Source organism: Opisthocomus hoazin, chromosome 15, assembly GCF_030867145.1.
Source record: "Opisthocomus hoazin isolate bOpiHoa1 chromosome 15, bOpiHoa1.hap1, whole genome shotgun sequence".
NCBI lineage: Eukaryota > Metazoa > Chordata > Aves > Opisthocomiformes > Opisthocomidae > Opisthocomus > Opisthocomus hoazin.
In genome coordinates, this window is record NC_134428.1 from 24,131,682 (window position 1) to 24,145,660 (window position 13,979).

Sequence of the window (13,979 nt, forward strand, 5' to 3'; positions counted from 1 at the left end):
CATGAATCATGCAAGTGGCCACGTTTCTTCAGTGGGTTCTTGGATTACAGTAATACAAAATATGAACAACCTGAACACTGATTTTTCACCCAGACTTCTTTTTCCTTAAGTCACTTCTAAAAATAGGAAATTCATCCATCTGACAGAAAATAATGGCCTATAAAAATGTAAAGTAATTTCTTCATATTTATGCATCCTTTCCCTTCCGCCCATTATGAATACTCCTCTTAATGAATACTCTTTCTCCTTCATGAAGTTATTATGAGCAATTATGTCCTCTGGTTTTAATGTTCTGATAATGTAATGAAATGCCCTATACTTTATCCCCAAGTTATTGACTACCTGCACTCCTGAGAAGGCTAAATAGCTTTTAGTCCCAAAGAGGATATATTGGCCCTGATTGCCTGGGACTCAGATTGAACATGGGGTTTTCTGTAGACCGTTACATATACGCACAAACTTTAATCACAGCAGAGGAGACCCCAGAAGCATGACGTGGACCCCAAATTCTCTCCGTGGTGCAGACTCTGTGTTCTGGCCACATACGGGCTGGTCATTTCTGACCTGCTGTCCATTTAGACTCCCATTGCATTTCTGTTCCTGTTTGGCAGCACAAGGATGGCTTAAGAAGTGAATGAAAATTAAAAAGACTTAATGAAAATGAAATTCAGGCCCTGAACACTGATATAAAAGGAGTATTAATCCCTTCTCAGACTTGTACCTGGAATGAGGCACAATTATGAATAGAAAGATCATTTCAAGTTATGACAGATTTGATGAAAGAACTTTCCCTGCTGTCAGAAGAAAAGTTATTATGTTGCTGCTAATAAGTATTCATCAGGTTTCCAGGGAGCTGGATTACACCAAGTAATAAGAGGTGTGAATGACAGTGCTTTTGGGGCAGGTAAGAACTAGAAGAATACATCTCCAAAAAATGCTGGTACAATCCACATACCTTGCCTGTATTGACACTTTTTTTGTTGTATTTTCTCAACTGGTCCGTTTTGTGCCCGGTGAAGCCTTTGTAGGGTTCCAAGGCAGGATCCCCTCCCTTGCTCTGGAGATGAGACCTGTGTGTTCACTGAGCCACTCCTGAAAGCCAGGACATCCAGCTCCTACCTTCCTCACCTATTCCAGGAATTAAAGCTGGTAGAAGAGGAGCTTAAAAGCTGTTCCCAGCCTGAGGTCAGCAAGAGTCCATCTGACTAATTGGACTTTGGATAACACCCAAAAAGGCATCGGTCCAAAATCTGTCTTGTGTGAAACACCACTGCAATCAATAGAATGAGGCTAATTATGCATGGTATGAGGAGGCAGATGCCTGTCTCCAGCTCCAATCTCTCCTTATGAAGGAGGGTGATGGGGAGAGAGAGAAAGCTCACCTCTGCACCACCCAAAACATTTTTTCCTTTGTTCATTTCAACCAGTATGCAGGGCCTTTGGAGCTCACCAGCAGCAGATGAAAATGTCATAGATGATCTCAAAAACTAGCATTTGTGCAGAGCAAATCCCAGTTTGGTCTGTTTGGTTGCAGCTATTTGACTTTCCATTCTGCACATCGGAAAATAAAAGCGGAAAATGTACACAGAAATTCTGCTAGGAAGAGCACCTGGATATGGTCAAAGCCACAAAATGCTTGACTCGGTCACCTTGGGAAAAGATTACCAGCAAGAGACTATCTAAAGAGAGAAATGCTTTTGATTTCCCTTCAGGTTTTTCCTCAAAAAATAAATTGGGCTTAGGTACTATGCATTTAATTAAAGTTTCATTTTCTGCATCTGATTTTGAATTTTTCATGATGGTGATGCAATAAATGAACTAACAGAGCAACACTTCGTGCCTTTACCCAGCAGCTTTTGCGAGGGCTGTTCCAACAGGAGCCAGGCTGTGAGCATGCCTTGAGCAGAGCTTGCTACAGCAGCTTTAAGCATCTCAGCCTTAGCTTCCAATCGCTGCAGGCTTGGGGTTGTGGGTTTTTTTTTTTCTTTTGTTTACCTGGTGTCTCATGTCAGATATTTGAACTGTAGGTAATGAGAGACTGGGATTGCCTTTGCCATTGCTTGTAAACAGTATGCAGTGGGGCACCCTTCTTACCTGGAGTCTCCTGGTGCCACTACAAGATTAATAATTAATCAGAAGAAATGCACCTTGCGGTAACATTAACAGATGGCCCGTCTGAACCTCCGATTTGAATCACCACGTTAATCATTTCTGTTCCTTTGCTCGGTCCAGCTGGCTCCGCTGAAGATGAGCGCCGTGTTTCTCCTGCTCTTGGTGTCCACTGCAAACGTCGGTGCCGCGCTGGAAAAGGGTCTGCCGAGACGGGAACCGCGGCGCCTCTCGTGTGTGCGATGCTGCGGGCCTTCAGAGCAGCCCGTCTCCATCATCTCCTCACGATACACGAGGATGAGCAGCGACCCTGCCTACTCAGTACCCAAAGTCCAGCCCACTATAGATATCACCATCCTCAAAGGTGGGTAAAGCTGACTACTGTGATAACATCCTTTCTCTTACTTGCTCACCCTCGTTTTGCAGGCTGTGCTCCTCCCTACACTAAGAAACTCATCCACTTTATCTAACCAAAGGAAGGTCAAGGGGTGACATTGCACAGGCTGTAAACATATGCAAGTGAGAAGAGCCGGCAAAAGGCTTTAGTCCATTAAAACCCAGTATCACTGGAAGCTCGAGTTAGGTCACACTGAGAACCAGATGCAAATGTTATCGCAGAATTACTAAAGGGTAGGTTTAGAAACTAGGAAAGATGCTCACGCACTTTTTTCCTTGCACATTTGTTGTCTCAGTAAGAGGCAAACAAAAATGAAGCATGTAATACAGGAGACATGCCAGGGAGTCCTGTGAGCAGGGTACGCAGACCAGACAGACCCAATCCCTCTCCCAGGCCCAGATCAGACCTCAGTAAAATCAATAACTTTTCTTGCCCAAACCTCTGCATGAAGGGGCTGGGTTCATGAGTACTGGATTCAGGTAACCAGCCTGGTAAGGTCATGGAGTTTCACTATTGGACATTGAACATTGGCACCACAAGCTCAGCGGAGTCAATCTCTCACCTGGCATTTTTATCCTTCTGAGAATCTGGAAGGCGCTGGTGTCTGACCAATGCTTCCAGACATCTGTGCTGGGAAACCAGTGTTTTAGCAGCTGCTTTGCTGGTTGTCTCCAGCAGGATGTGTCTGCAGCCTGGGCTTCACATGATTGTGTTTGACAAGGTTTTCCTTTATGCTTGCAGGTGAGAAGGGTGAAATGGGAGAGAAGGGGTACCCTGGAGCAGTTGGGAAGGAGGGAGAAAGAGGGCTACGTGGCTTTAATGGACGGAAGGGACAGAAAGGCCAAGCTGGCCCACAAGGCCATTCCTGCAAGCAGCTCTATGCCGCTTTCTCAGTGGGTCGGAGAAAACCCCTTCATAGCTCAGACTACTTCCAGCACGTCACTTTCGACACCGAGTTCGTGAACCTCTACAAGCACTTCAATATGTTCTCGGGGAAGTTCTTCTGCTATGTGGCAGGAATCTACTACTTCAGCCTCAACGTCCACACCTGGAACTTCAAGGAGACCTACCTGCATTTGATGAAGAATGAGAAAGAGGTGGCCATCCTCTACGCCCAGCCCAGTGATCGGAGCATCATGCAGAGCCAGAGCCTGATGCTGGACCTGCAGGAAGGAGAGGAGGTCTGGGTGAGGATGTTCAAGCGGGAGCGAGAAAATGCCATTTATAGTGAGGAGTCTGATGTTTACATCATCTTCAATGGTCATTTAATCAAGCCAGCCATAGAGTAGCCATTCATCAGCTTCAGGCTCAAAGCTTTGATAGATACATTAGTGTCTTCCCTCTTAGAAATGCATATGTCTAGTTCCACTTGGAAGGATTACGGGCCTCCTGGCAGGACTGTCCATCCACACCAAGGACACCTGTGTGGATGGAGGTGACTGTTTCAAGGTGATGCAACCTACACAAGTACTGAGAAGGCTTCAGCCCTTACGTGTCCTGGAGAAGACGCACGCAGAATGCCCCAGTTCTGCAGTCCTCTATAGATCCCCAATAATATCCCTGAAGAGTCTACCAAGTTAGTAGCAAAAATTTAACCTCTTCGCTCTGATTTAGAGAAGATATTTTTATTATATCTAAGGGTCATCTTCAGATATCGGTTATCTGGGTGCTAGTTAAGGAATATCATTACTCCTGCAACAATACTTGAGCATCTTTGTAGTGTGCAGTTTGCTAACAAGAGCCCACGCTCACCAGCACCTGCATCAGGTCCGCTCCACTCAGGTGGGCAAGAATACACCAGCATCAACAATATTTTGCACAGCACACTTACCCTAAATTATGTTTTTGTTCCCTTTCATGTAATATTACGGTCAGAGCATAATGCTAGAATTAGATAAATAACAGCATCACAATCTTGCAGAGCTTTTTCAGAGGAACATATTTTTATGTACAGCTGTAGCCACATGCTATGACTTTGCCAGACTTCTGTACTGCTAGTGATACTTCTCACACAAGAACATCCAGCTTGGCTGGGAACGTATTTCCCATTTTAAGGAAAACGGTGGACCCTGCCTTTGGACCCAGTGTCTGAGTGCCCATTGCCAAGCTGGAATTTCAGGCCATGCTCAGGTCTGAAAACTACTCTCTTGTAGCACCCTCATTTCTGGGAAGTGGAGAAGAAACTGGAAAGAAAAAAGGGTGTTTTATTGCAAGCGGTGACATTTTAGGGAATTTGGTTTCTTTTTTCCTAAAAATTTATTGACGTAACAGTGGAAAGGTGCACACAGCAGCAAGAAACATCGTTTCCCCCAGTTCCTCCTTGCCCATTCCCCCAGTCTCTTGTTCGCATCCCGAGCCGTTTGTATGAAGGCTACATGAAAAGTTCTTGCTAGGCAAACTGCTTCCCTGCTCTTCCTCGCCTGTCCACAGCTATTTGGAAAAGGAGCTGAAATAAAGATATTGCTTGGAGTACACTTGCTTTGAGTACCCTGGTTTTGTTTATTTCATGTGCTTTCCCACAGTACAGGGCTAAAAGCACTAGACTGAACATCCAGACCCACATAATCATCTCGGGTAGCAATTTTCATTAATTTAACACCAAAAAACTCCAGAAAATAGACTGACTAACTCTTCTCCTTCCAGGCCAGTAAACAGCCATCATCAAATATCAGGATGGGGAGACAGAGAAGTTAATGACCCCTTGCTGTAAAATAAATACCAAGTCTTCAAGATATCACAACCTCCATGAAGACTGGAACTTTTAAGCAGCCCATCTGCAATGTAAATGCATGATAAAAATGGGTCTACAAGCCTTGAAACTTCATGTCTGCTCCTGCTTCCAACACAGAGAGCTCAAAATGTTTTTTTTCCCTCCTTTGTCCCCACTTCTGAAGCATTCCCCACCCAGACCTAGACTTGGCAGCTGCAGAATGTTGTGCTGTGGGTGCAGGGTACCGGTGGCAGAGGACCACATGAGATGCCTGTGGTGGAGCAGGGATTACTCGCCGAGGCTGATGTGGTTGCGGGGCTGTAACATTCCTCCCATATCGAGCAGTTTCACCACAGCTTCAGCTCACTCCTGCCTGCAGTTTGCTGCATTGACTAGAATTAAAAAGCAAAAAAAGAGATCCAGCCCTCTCTAAAATGTCACGCCTAGCTGGAGTTATCGACAGTGCTTCGTCCAGCGCTGGAAAAAATACATCCACAATGTGTTTATGTTCAACCTGTGCTGATTTTGGAAGAGTTACCTTCTATCATGAAGCAAGCAAAAATCCTTCCACCTGTATCATTATGTATGCTTATCTTCATAACACTGAGACACACAGTTCGAGGTAGTCTGGTTATTGAAGCACCAGGACAGATTCAAAATGCTCACAACTTTATGCCAGGGGCATAAGCAGGTAAATCATTAAAGCCACATTGGTTTCAGGTGCAGAACAACCTTTCAAATAAGAGAAAAAGTTTATTGGGTTGCATACATTATTCCAATTAGTCATTTATAGCCTAAAAGATCTAGGAGTCTCAACCTGCCCAGTTCTTTGGGGAAAAAAATTGAAATATCTAAGGAGGTAACGTACAAAGACATTCCTACTGCCACCTTTTGAATGCACCCACCAGTGTTTTCCAATTTCAAGGGCTGGGACAAGCATCCTTGTTTAGAGAAGTTTAATGAGCCAAATCCAAAGCACAAATATTTGAGATCTGCTCATCAACATACAGGCAGCCTGCCAGGGCCTCTCTTATAGCAACAGAGTTTAAATCCCTTTTTTTCCAGTAATATGTGGCTTGGAAACTAAACTTTGAAAAAAGCTTTTTAAGTTCTCTTCTGAAGACAAGAAAGTGGGGGGTTTAAGTGCTTAAATCTAAATGAAAAAGAAAAAACTTAATTTGTATTTATTTTTCCATTTATTTCCCTAAATTGGCACTTTGTATTTCATGCTTTGAAGTAAGTCACCAGGGATCTGCCAGAATCTTTCTTCCAAATCCTTCAGTGAAGGGTATAACACAGAGATGACAAAACTGCCTCAGCTGCCATAAATCCCAGGTGCATTTCATTAAGACACATTAGCTCCTCTCACTCCAGGATCCTGGTGGAAGATGAAGCCCCCATGGTACCATGCACCAAGAAACCAATTTGCCACAACAACCTCACCTGTCCTTGGGGCAGGGCCAGACACAGGGGAAGCAGAGGGACCTGCTGAGATCATCTATGAGGAGCTGTAAATGAAGCACAGGAGCTTTCTGTAACAGAAAACATCAGATGAGAAGCATCTACCCTCTCTAAAATCTCTTTTGGTTGGCATAGGAAGATTAAAAGAGACTTTAAGACAACATACCCTTTGTTTTCTGACTGCAGATCTGTAGGAGATTTACACTCACCAGCCCAAACTTCAGCAATAGGGAGGAGACAAAGTCATCTAAAACCCTCTCCTTCATTTCTTCGGCATCAGAGTCCCAGCAGAGCACTTCACAGGGAGAAAGTGTGCTGGGACAGCATCTGTCCTTGTACTGGAAAGGTGATGAACGCAAGACAGCAAACAAATGACCTGCCCATAGCCACTGCAGGTAGTGCAAGATTTATGTTCAATATAAGGAAAAAACACTTCAAGCAGAAGGAGAATCTGACTCCGCAAGTGGCTGGAGCATCAGACACTGGCTCTCCACCCCAGGAAGCCTGCAATGGCATCCTAGGATCTGCCAGGAACGATAAGGGCAGCTCTGGCTTAGAGCAGAGGGATGAACTGCAGAGCTGCACCCTGCCCCTTTAACCTGCTTTTCCTGGAGACTGAAGTTTCAGCTTTTTTCTTCGTTGAGAAAAGGCTGAAAAAGCCACAAGAAATACTTCCCGCTAAAAATCCCTGTATGAAAAAGCTGAGTCAGGCCTGCTGTCACATTACCTCAGCTGCAATTTCCAAAATCACAAACCCACACAGAAGAAATCCGGCAGCACAGCTCAGTAATTACTGGGGATCTCTCTGCCCCATTGAATCCTGTGCTGAAGTCTGCCTTATGACTTCCAAATGTTCATTGCCCTTCCTTACACGACTGCACAAAATGAAGCCTTGCATGATGACTTGGAGGATTTCTGCAGAGCCTTTCCTCAGCTACATAATTGCTCTATAGCTTGTTTTTGCTCATTTTCTCAGTTCTTACCTTGCAGGTGTAAGACAGCAAAGAGTCCTCAACACTTACAGGCTTCACCTAAAAACACCAAATCTCTGAGTTCAAACACAGAAGCATCTGACAGAGCCTGACCCTCTTTTACCTAGAAGCTTAAAAATAGCGCAGACTTTCCTTCCCCTTCCTTTCCCTCCCCTTTTCTTTTCCTGAAGCAGAATCTAAGGGTGGTGCTTGAACTCTTCTTTATATGGAGCAGCAGCAGATTACTGGGAGCCCACCTGAGCCTGCCTTCACAAGCTGAGGGGCTATATACGGCACCAGTAAAGGCTGTGGTGTATTTTGGACTTGCTGGGTGTGGTGAGCTTCATGGAGGTTTAAGGAATGAGGTGCTAGGTAAAAATTATAGATCAGCATTTTTCTTCAGTGTTTAACAGATGATTAGAGGAGACACTGCTTTATTTCACACTGTTCTGGATGTGTTTTCATCTTCTCTGCTCCTGCTGCCTGTGAGGAGCTGCAGCAGTGCTGAGTGGAAGGGTGCTGTGACAAGGACTCTCCTTGGCTCCTACTGCTGCTCCTGCAGCTTCTTCACTGACCCAGCAGAAGACCTTGCTCTTAAAGAATTTAGTGTAGTCTTTAAACAATCTGTAACTACTCTGAAATACTCTCCTGAAAGAGGTGTTAAAGGGTTTATAATCCCGGCTGTGACAAACAGCCAGTGTTCAGGTTAATAGCTCTTACAGTGTTATTAGAGCTCATTATGCCTGGCAGAGCTGGTGACCCGGCTGGTGATTAGGGCTCTTGATGCCCAATGGCATCAAGGAAACTAAAATCTCTGTGTGCTCCTTGTTTTCCCTCCCAATTATTCCGTTCCTGTATGCTTGCTCCTGGTGAAACCCTGCTGCTCTGTACTGTCAGCCTCGGTCTAAGTTGATTAAACTTCTGAACAAGTTAATTGGCTCTCTGAGACTGTTCTGGTGAGCTGCAAAGCAAAAGTCATCTCCTTTCAGAAAGCCCTTCTTATAGCACTTCCTAATTCTCAGTAAATAGAGCAGCAGGTGAAGGTTAAGTCTTCAGGTTACTCTAGGTTTATCAGGGAATCTGCAGCACAGTGAACTGCCTTGCTCGTACCCCTGTGATGGCACGGAGTAGTCAAAGCCAGGTGAGAAGCGGATCTGAGAGGCCTGACACTGAGCTACCCACAAAAGCAATCTGGCTCCTGTGCTCCCTCCTGCTCCCCGTGCACTTGTGCTATCCCGGAGAGAGGACATGCTCATCCCGCTGCTCCCTGCTCTACGGCAGCTCACTGAGCTGGGCTCAGGGTTGCAAAGCCTGGAAGCTTGCTCTGTCCTCAGTCTGTTAACTGAGATCTTCAAGGACAGCCCGGTTCCTTGATTTGATTTCAGCCTGCAGCAAGAAGCCATCCCTTAGTAACTGCTGTAATCCCAGTTCTCTTCTGCCTGATCATAAGATCAGTAAGGGCTGTGAGCTGGTGGGAATTGGGCTTTTGCCAGGTGGAAGAGACTGGCGAAATCCCTGTTCTGCCAACTTTCACTCAAAATTCTAAATTCCCCTAAACTCAAGCTCTTTGCGTGTTTTTTAGTGCCTGCAAATATTCCAAATGGGACCTGATGGCAAACGTGCTTCTCCCCAGCAGCAGTTCAGTGTTGCTCCTTTGATCTGATGTTGGGCACGCTGCTGTGCCGTAAGCCCGTTCAGGCACTCAGCAGCTTGCTCTGAGGACATGCCGGACACTTTTGGAAGTCTGATTACCCTCTTCATCCCTTTTGAAACCTCTCTTCATGCAACAAAGTCTTCAAAACATCGATCACATGAAAACTAAAATGTGAAAAATTCTTCCTGAGCATGTCTGGGGATGCGAGAGAGCATCTATGGCGCGGGTGGGAGTTGCAGGTCTGCAGCAGCCCTGACACGCGGTGCTTGGACATCAGCTGCTCAGTGGAGTAGCTGATACTGCAAACACACGTTGCAGGGCCTCGCTGCATCCTGTCTGCTCTGCTTACGGTGCTCACCCCTCTCTGTGGCCGGGATGCTACAACCTGTTGCAGCGGGGTTATCCAACAGACTCTGCATCCCCATCTTCTCCCAGCCTTCTTTTGGGTGAGGAGGCTGTTTCTGGTGAGGTTTCGTCCCTCTTGGCTTTCTGGAAGGATCCTTCTCTTTCTGTCAGGGCAAGAACAAAAGGAACCTCTGCCTTCGGCAAACTGCTTTCTTCCTCTCAATAAGGAAACTTTTATTTTACAACAGGAACATGCAGATAACATCAATGCAGATAAGGAAACCAGGCAACAAATAATGCTAATGGGTTGCATTTGGACAAGTTGAATGGAACTTAATGATTCTAGTAAGAACCTATTCACTAACAAAGATTTAAAGTAGCAGATAAAATGCAGGAGATAGAATAGCAAAGTGTTAAAACAAATAGAAACCACTCCCAAGCCAGGCAGCAATACATAGCTAAAAGGCTGGAGACTTTGACCTGGATGTGCTCGGCAGTCATTGGGTTCTACCCTGCCCTTGGGTCTGCTTGGGCAGGAGGTCGGGAATGATATTTCCCAAACCATCGGGCTCTGTCTCCAGCCAGTGCAGCAAGGGGTGCCCCCCCATCACTCCCCCACCCTCCATGAGGTGCTCGGAGAGAGGGGGGACACGGCGGGGGGGTTCCCTGTTCTTGCACCACTCTGTGCACCACGGCTGTCCCTGCCAAAGCCCGGCGTTGCCTCTTTCTCCTCCTGCACCCTCATTTTGCATGGTGGCTTTTGGCTTCCATGGCAAAGGTCCAAGCAGCAGCACTTGGAAACTGCAGACCTGTGTGCTCCCTCTGCCACTTCACGCTGCCTGGCTCCTTGGCCCCTTTTCTTTGCCTCTTTTTGGGAGGTTTTATCTGCTTTCTGCCTAACCGGATCTTCAGTTAGGTGTCCCCAGGTAAAAGAGTTCAAGCACCGTGTGATTACAATGGGGCAGGACCTGTCTTCTTCTGGGGAAAGCCCAGAGCTGGTTATTTGTGTCTTCACGGTGCTGTGTTTGGCCGCAGCAGAACCGTGGGCAGAGCTTTACCCCTCCACCAGCAGCGGCCGCAGCTGAGGGTCCGGCAAACGGGGAGGCTGAGCTGGCGGAGCCCCTCTGTCGCTGCAGGGATGGTGATGAAGGCTTTGCTTCCCCTCTCCCAAACCAGCAGAAGTTTTCTTGGCAGCAGCTGCGCTTCATGCTCCGGCCAAAAGCTGCTGCAGAGGATCTGGGCACCCCGACAACTGCTGCCATACATTGGGCATGACAACCTAATGCTATTTGCAACTCTCTTCTTCCAGGGAAAATCGCATTAAAGGCCAGCTCGCACAGAAATTGTTTCCTCCCTTGGTCGTGGGGGGAGCAGACACAGTTTTGCTGGCTCGGGGACCCGAACACTGCAGTGTGCACAAGCAGCAGATCTGTTCCTGCCTTTGCCACCAAAAGACCGTCGAAGGAGCGAAACTTCTGCTGCAGGAAATGGAGGAATCGCCACTGGCTTTGGTTTTTCACTAACTCAACACGCCAGCCCTGCACGGCTGCCTGCGCGTACCCGGGGAATCGCATCGCCCTGTTTCCAAGCCAGGAAGAATGTGAGTCAATTACTGGACAAGGTCGTTCTCCCCTCCGTGTCTCTGTCTGTGCTCTGCATCCCTTTTGAGGCGGAATTCTGACTCTTCTGTTGGTTGAAAAGGCACCTGTACAGTGAAATGTAAATCACAGGCTGCTGTGCAGGCCTGGGATGGCAGGTCCAGACAAGCATTAGCATCCAGGGAATTAACCAGTGTCTGCCTGGTTTTGGGGGTCTGCCACTCTTATTTGCAGTGCCTGAATCCCACCAAGAAGAATTTCTCTGAAGTGGCCTGGGCAGGAGCCCCCGTCACTTTTGCTTTAAGTCCTGGGTAAAACCAAGGATGGAAAAGCTCAGAAAGTGTTCCAGAGGGAAGGAAAATGCCAAGACTTTCAAACTTCAGTCAAAAGCTTTGAAAACACAGAACTGTGAACAAACACCAGTTCTGGCCTGAAACTTGTTCTTCTCCATAGGAAACATTCCCTCAGACCACATGTTGATGGCAGTTGCTCCCCAGGGTGAAGTGAGCTGACAGCAGCACAACGCTGCCGCGGTGATGCTCACGGTGTGCAAGACTTGTCGCCTGCTATTTTTAAGATCCAACAACATATGAAAAGAACCGCTGGAATAGGTGATGTGGGTGCCAGCTCCTCCTTGCCATGCTTTCTGTGCCCATTTGGCAGTGGTGCTGCATCTCTTGGCTTTATTATATATTGCAGAGAGAGAATGAGCTTCGCTGCTCTCCTGGGAATGGAAATACAGGGCTGTGAGGAGTATGTAATGCAGCAAACATGAAGAAAACCCACCAGGCACATTTAATTTGCGATGCTACAACCACCTTCTTGAGTCATAAAGGTTCCTTGCACAACCTTAGCTCTAACAGCGGACATGACTTTAGTTGCTCTCTGCCATGCTAAAACAGGGACACTTAAAATAGACCCAAGCAGCTAATGTATAAAATTATCTCATTAAGAGACAGAAGGGCTTAGTGCTCTGAAGACCCAAAGTGAAAGCAGAGAAGGGCTAAGAAAAGGTATTGGTGCACTCAGGATTTTGGCAAGGGCTCCTCTCCTCCCCAGCGCTGCTCCTGTCTGTGAAGGCTGAAGGAACGGCTGGTGCAGGTTACACAGCTAAAATATCTGTGACTCAACCCAATATAGTCCCCAGTCGTTTTCTTAGCTACACCGCTGAGGCCAGAATGAAGTAAAATCAAGCAGATCAATAATGAGAACCTGGCCTGAGTTCAGCAGATTCCGGGAGGCCAGGTCGCAGAGCCAGCACTGCCTGTACTGGTCAGACCTGGCCCGTTATTGGAGATGATTCCAGTTAGCATGTGCTGGGGACTTCAGGTGTTTAGTGGGAGGTCTCCTAACGGTTTGCACGTTGGCAAATGTTCGATCATCAGTGTCTCTGGGGTGGCTGTATTTTGTGCTCAGTATCTCCCAGTGCTGGGGTGTTTCACCTTGGATGGTTCTGAAGTGGAGCAAACAGCGTTTATTTGGTATATTAACCTCATCTAATTGAGTCTCTCTGCTCATTAAGAGTAGCAGTTACAATTTATCAGCCATAAAACCGCTAACCGTGTTTGCTTAATTACCGGCGATGTCATTTGTGAGGGGCTTTGGGAAAGAAAGCAGTGGGTGTTTGGAACCGACAGATACCACGTGCTGTGTTGAGCTGAAAAGCTCCTTCCCCACTGAGGCTCCGGGCAAAGCAGCTTGCGCAGTGCATACCGCCCGCAACGCTCCTCTGCCCGTGAAAAGCGATGCAGCCTCACGGCACCCGCTGCCTTGGCTGGGAACCGGACGGCTGCGGGTCGATCCGCAGCATCTCGGGACAACCCTGCGACGGGCAGGACAGGTAACAGCCCGGCGACCTGTCCCCAGAACCGGCGTCGGCACGCGCCTGCCTCTGTGCTAAACTAGCGACAAGGAAAATACCGAATGCTTTTGTGAGGAGGTGGCATTCGTCAGAGGCAGAAGGGCTTTGCGAGTCAAGCGTTAGGTCTTTAAAATGCAACAAGAGCCACGGCACTCAATATAAAATTCTCCAAATGCTTTTAGTTTCACACTGAACAATATCCTGCGGCACTAGATAAAGCATTGTTCCAAAGTGATTTATGAGTTGAATAGGATCCTGCTATTATTGAAGTTAATTGCAGAATTCATCTTTCTCTGCCTCGGATTTGTTTTGGATCCTCGGGAAGTGTCCTGTAATCTCTTATCCACAACTACTGGGTTGCAGCCTCAGCCAGCTACTGAGTAAAAGGAGGAAATTGTAACCAAATTAAATCTAGCACCACTTTTCGTGCAAAGTGGCTTCTGCACAGTGAGTCCTGATGCAAGGAACGACTTGAAAAAGGCCCTTAGAGAATTTCAGGTACGACAGCACATCACAAACCCCGGAGCAAAGCGGTACTTTCCCAGCCTTGTGCTCCGGGAACTGTATCTTTCAGGCTTCTTGAACTTGCTGTGATTGTTACTCATTGGAAATGACACTTCCTAAATTGTCAAGTGTCACAAATTTGTGCTTTCATTTCCCTCTGAAATTCAGTTTGACTGGAAAGCCTGTGTATGCAAGCTCCTATTGTGCTCCTCACCTTGATGCTCACACTCGCAAGAACTTAACAACAACAGAGAGTTTTATTCTTTATTGGTGTTAAGACTCAGACCTGTTGTGCAGCCAAACAGGGCAAAATATCCCAGCTAAAATGATGCCTTTGACACAAAAAGGCTATTGGCAAATATACCAAAA

General features: G+C 46.8%; 1 protein-coding gene across 1 annotated transcript; it reads left to right on the forward strand.

Moving 5' to 3' along the window:
* Window positions 1-2,247: 2,247 nt before the first annotated feature.
* Window positions 2,248-4,927, forward strand: C1QTNF8 (C1q and TNF related 8). Its single transcript, XM_009935984.2, has 2 exons — window positions 2,248-2,473; window positions 3,248-4,927. Exons 1-2 carry the CDS (start codon window positions 2,248-2,250, stop codon window positions 3,793-3,795), a joined length of 774 nt encoding a protein of 257 aa, XP_009934286.2. The 3' UTR covers window positions 3,796-4,927.
* Window positions 4,928-13,979: the final 9,052 nt, after the last annotated feature.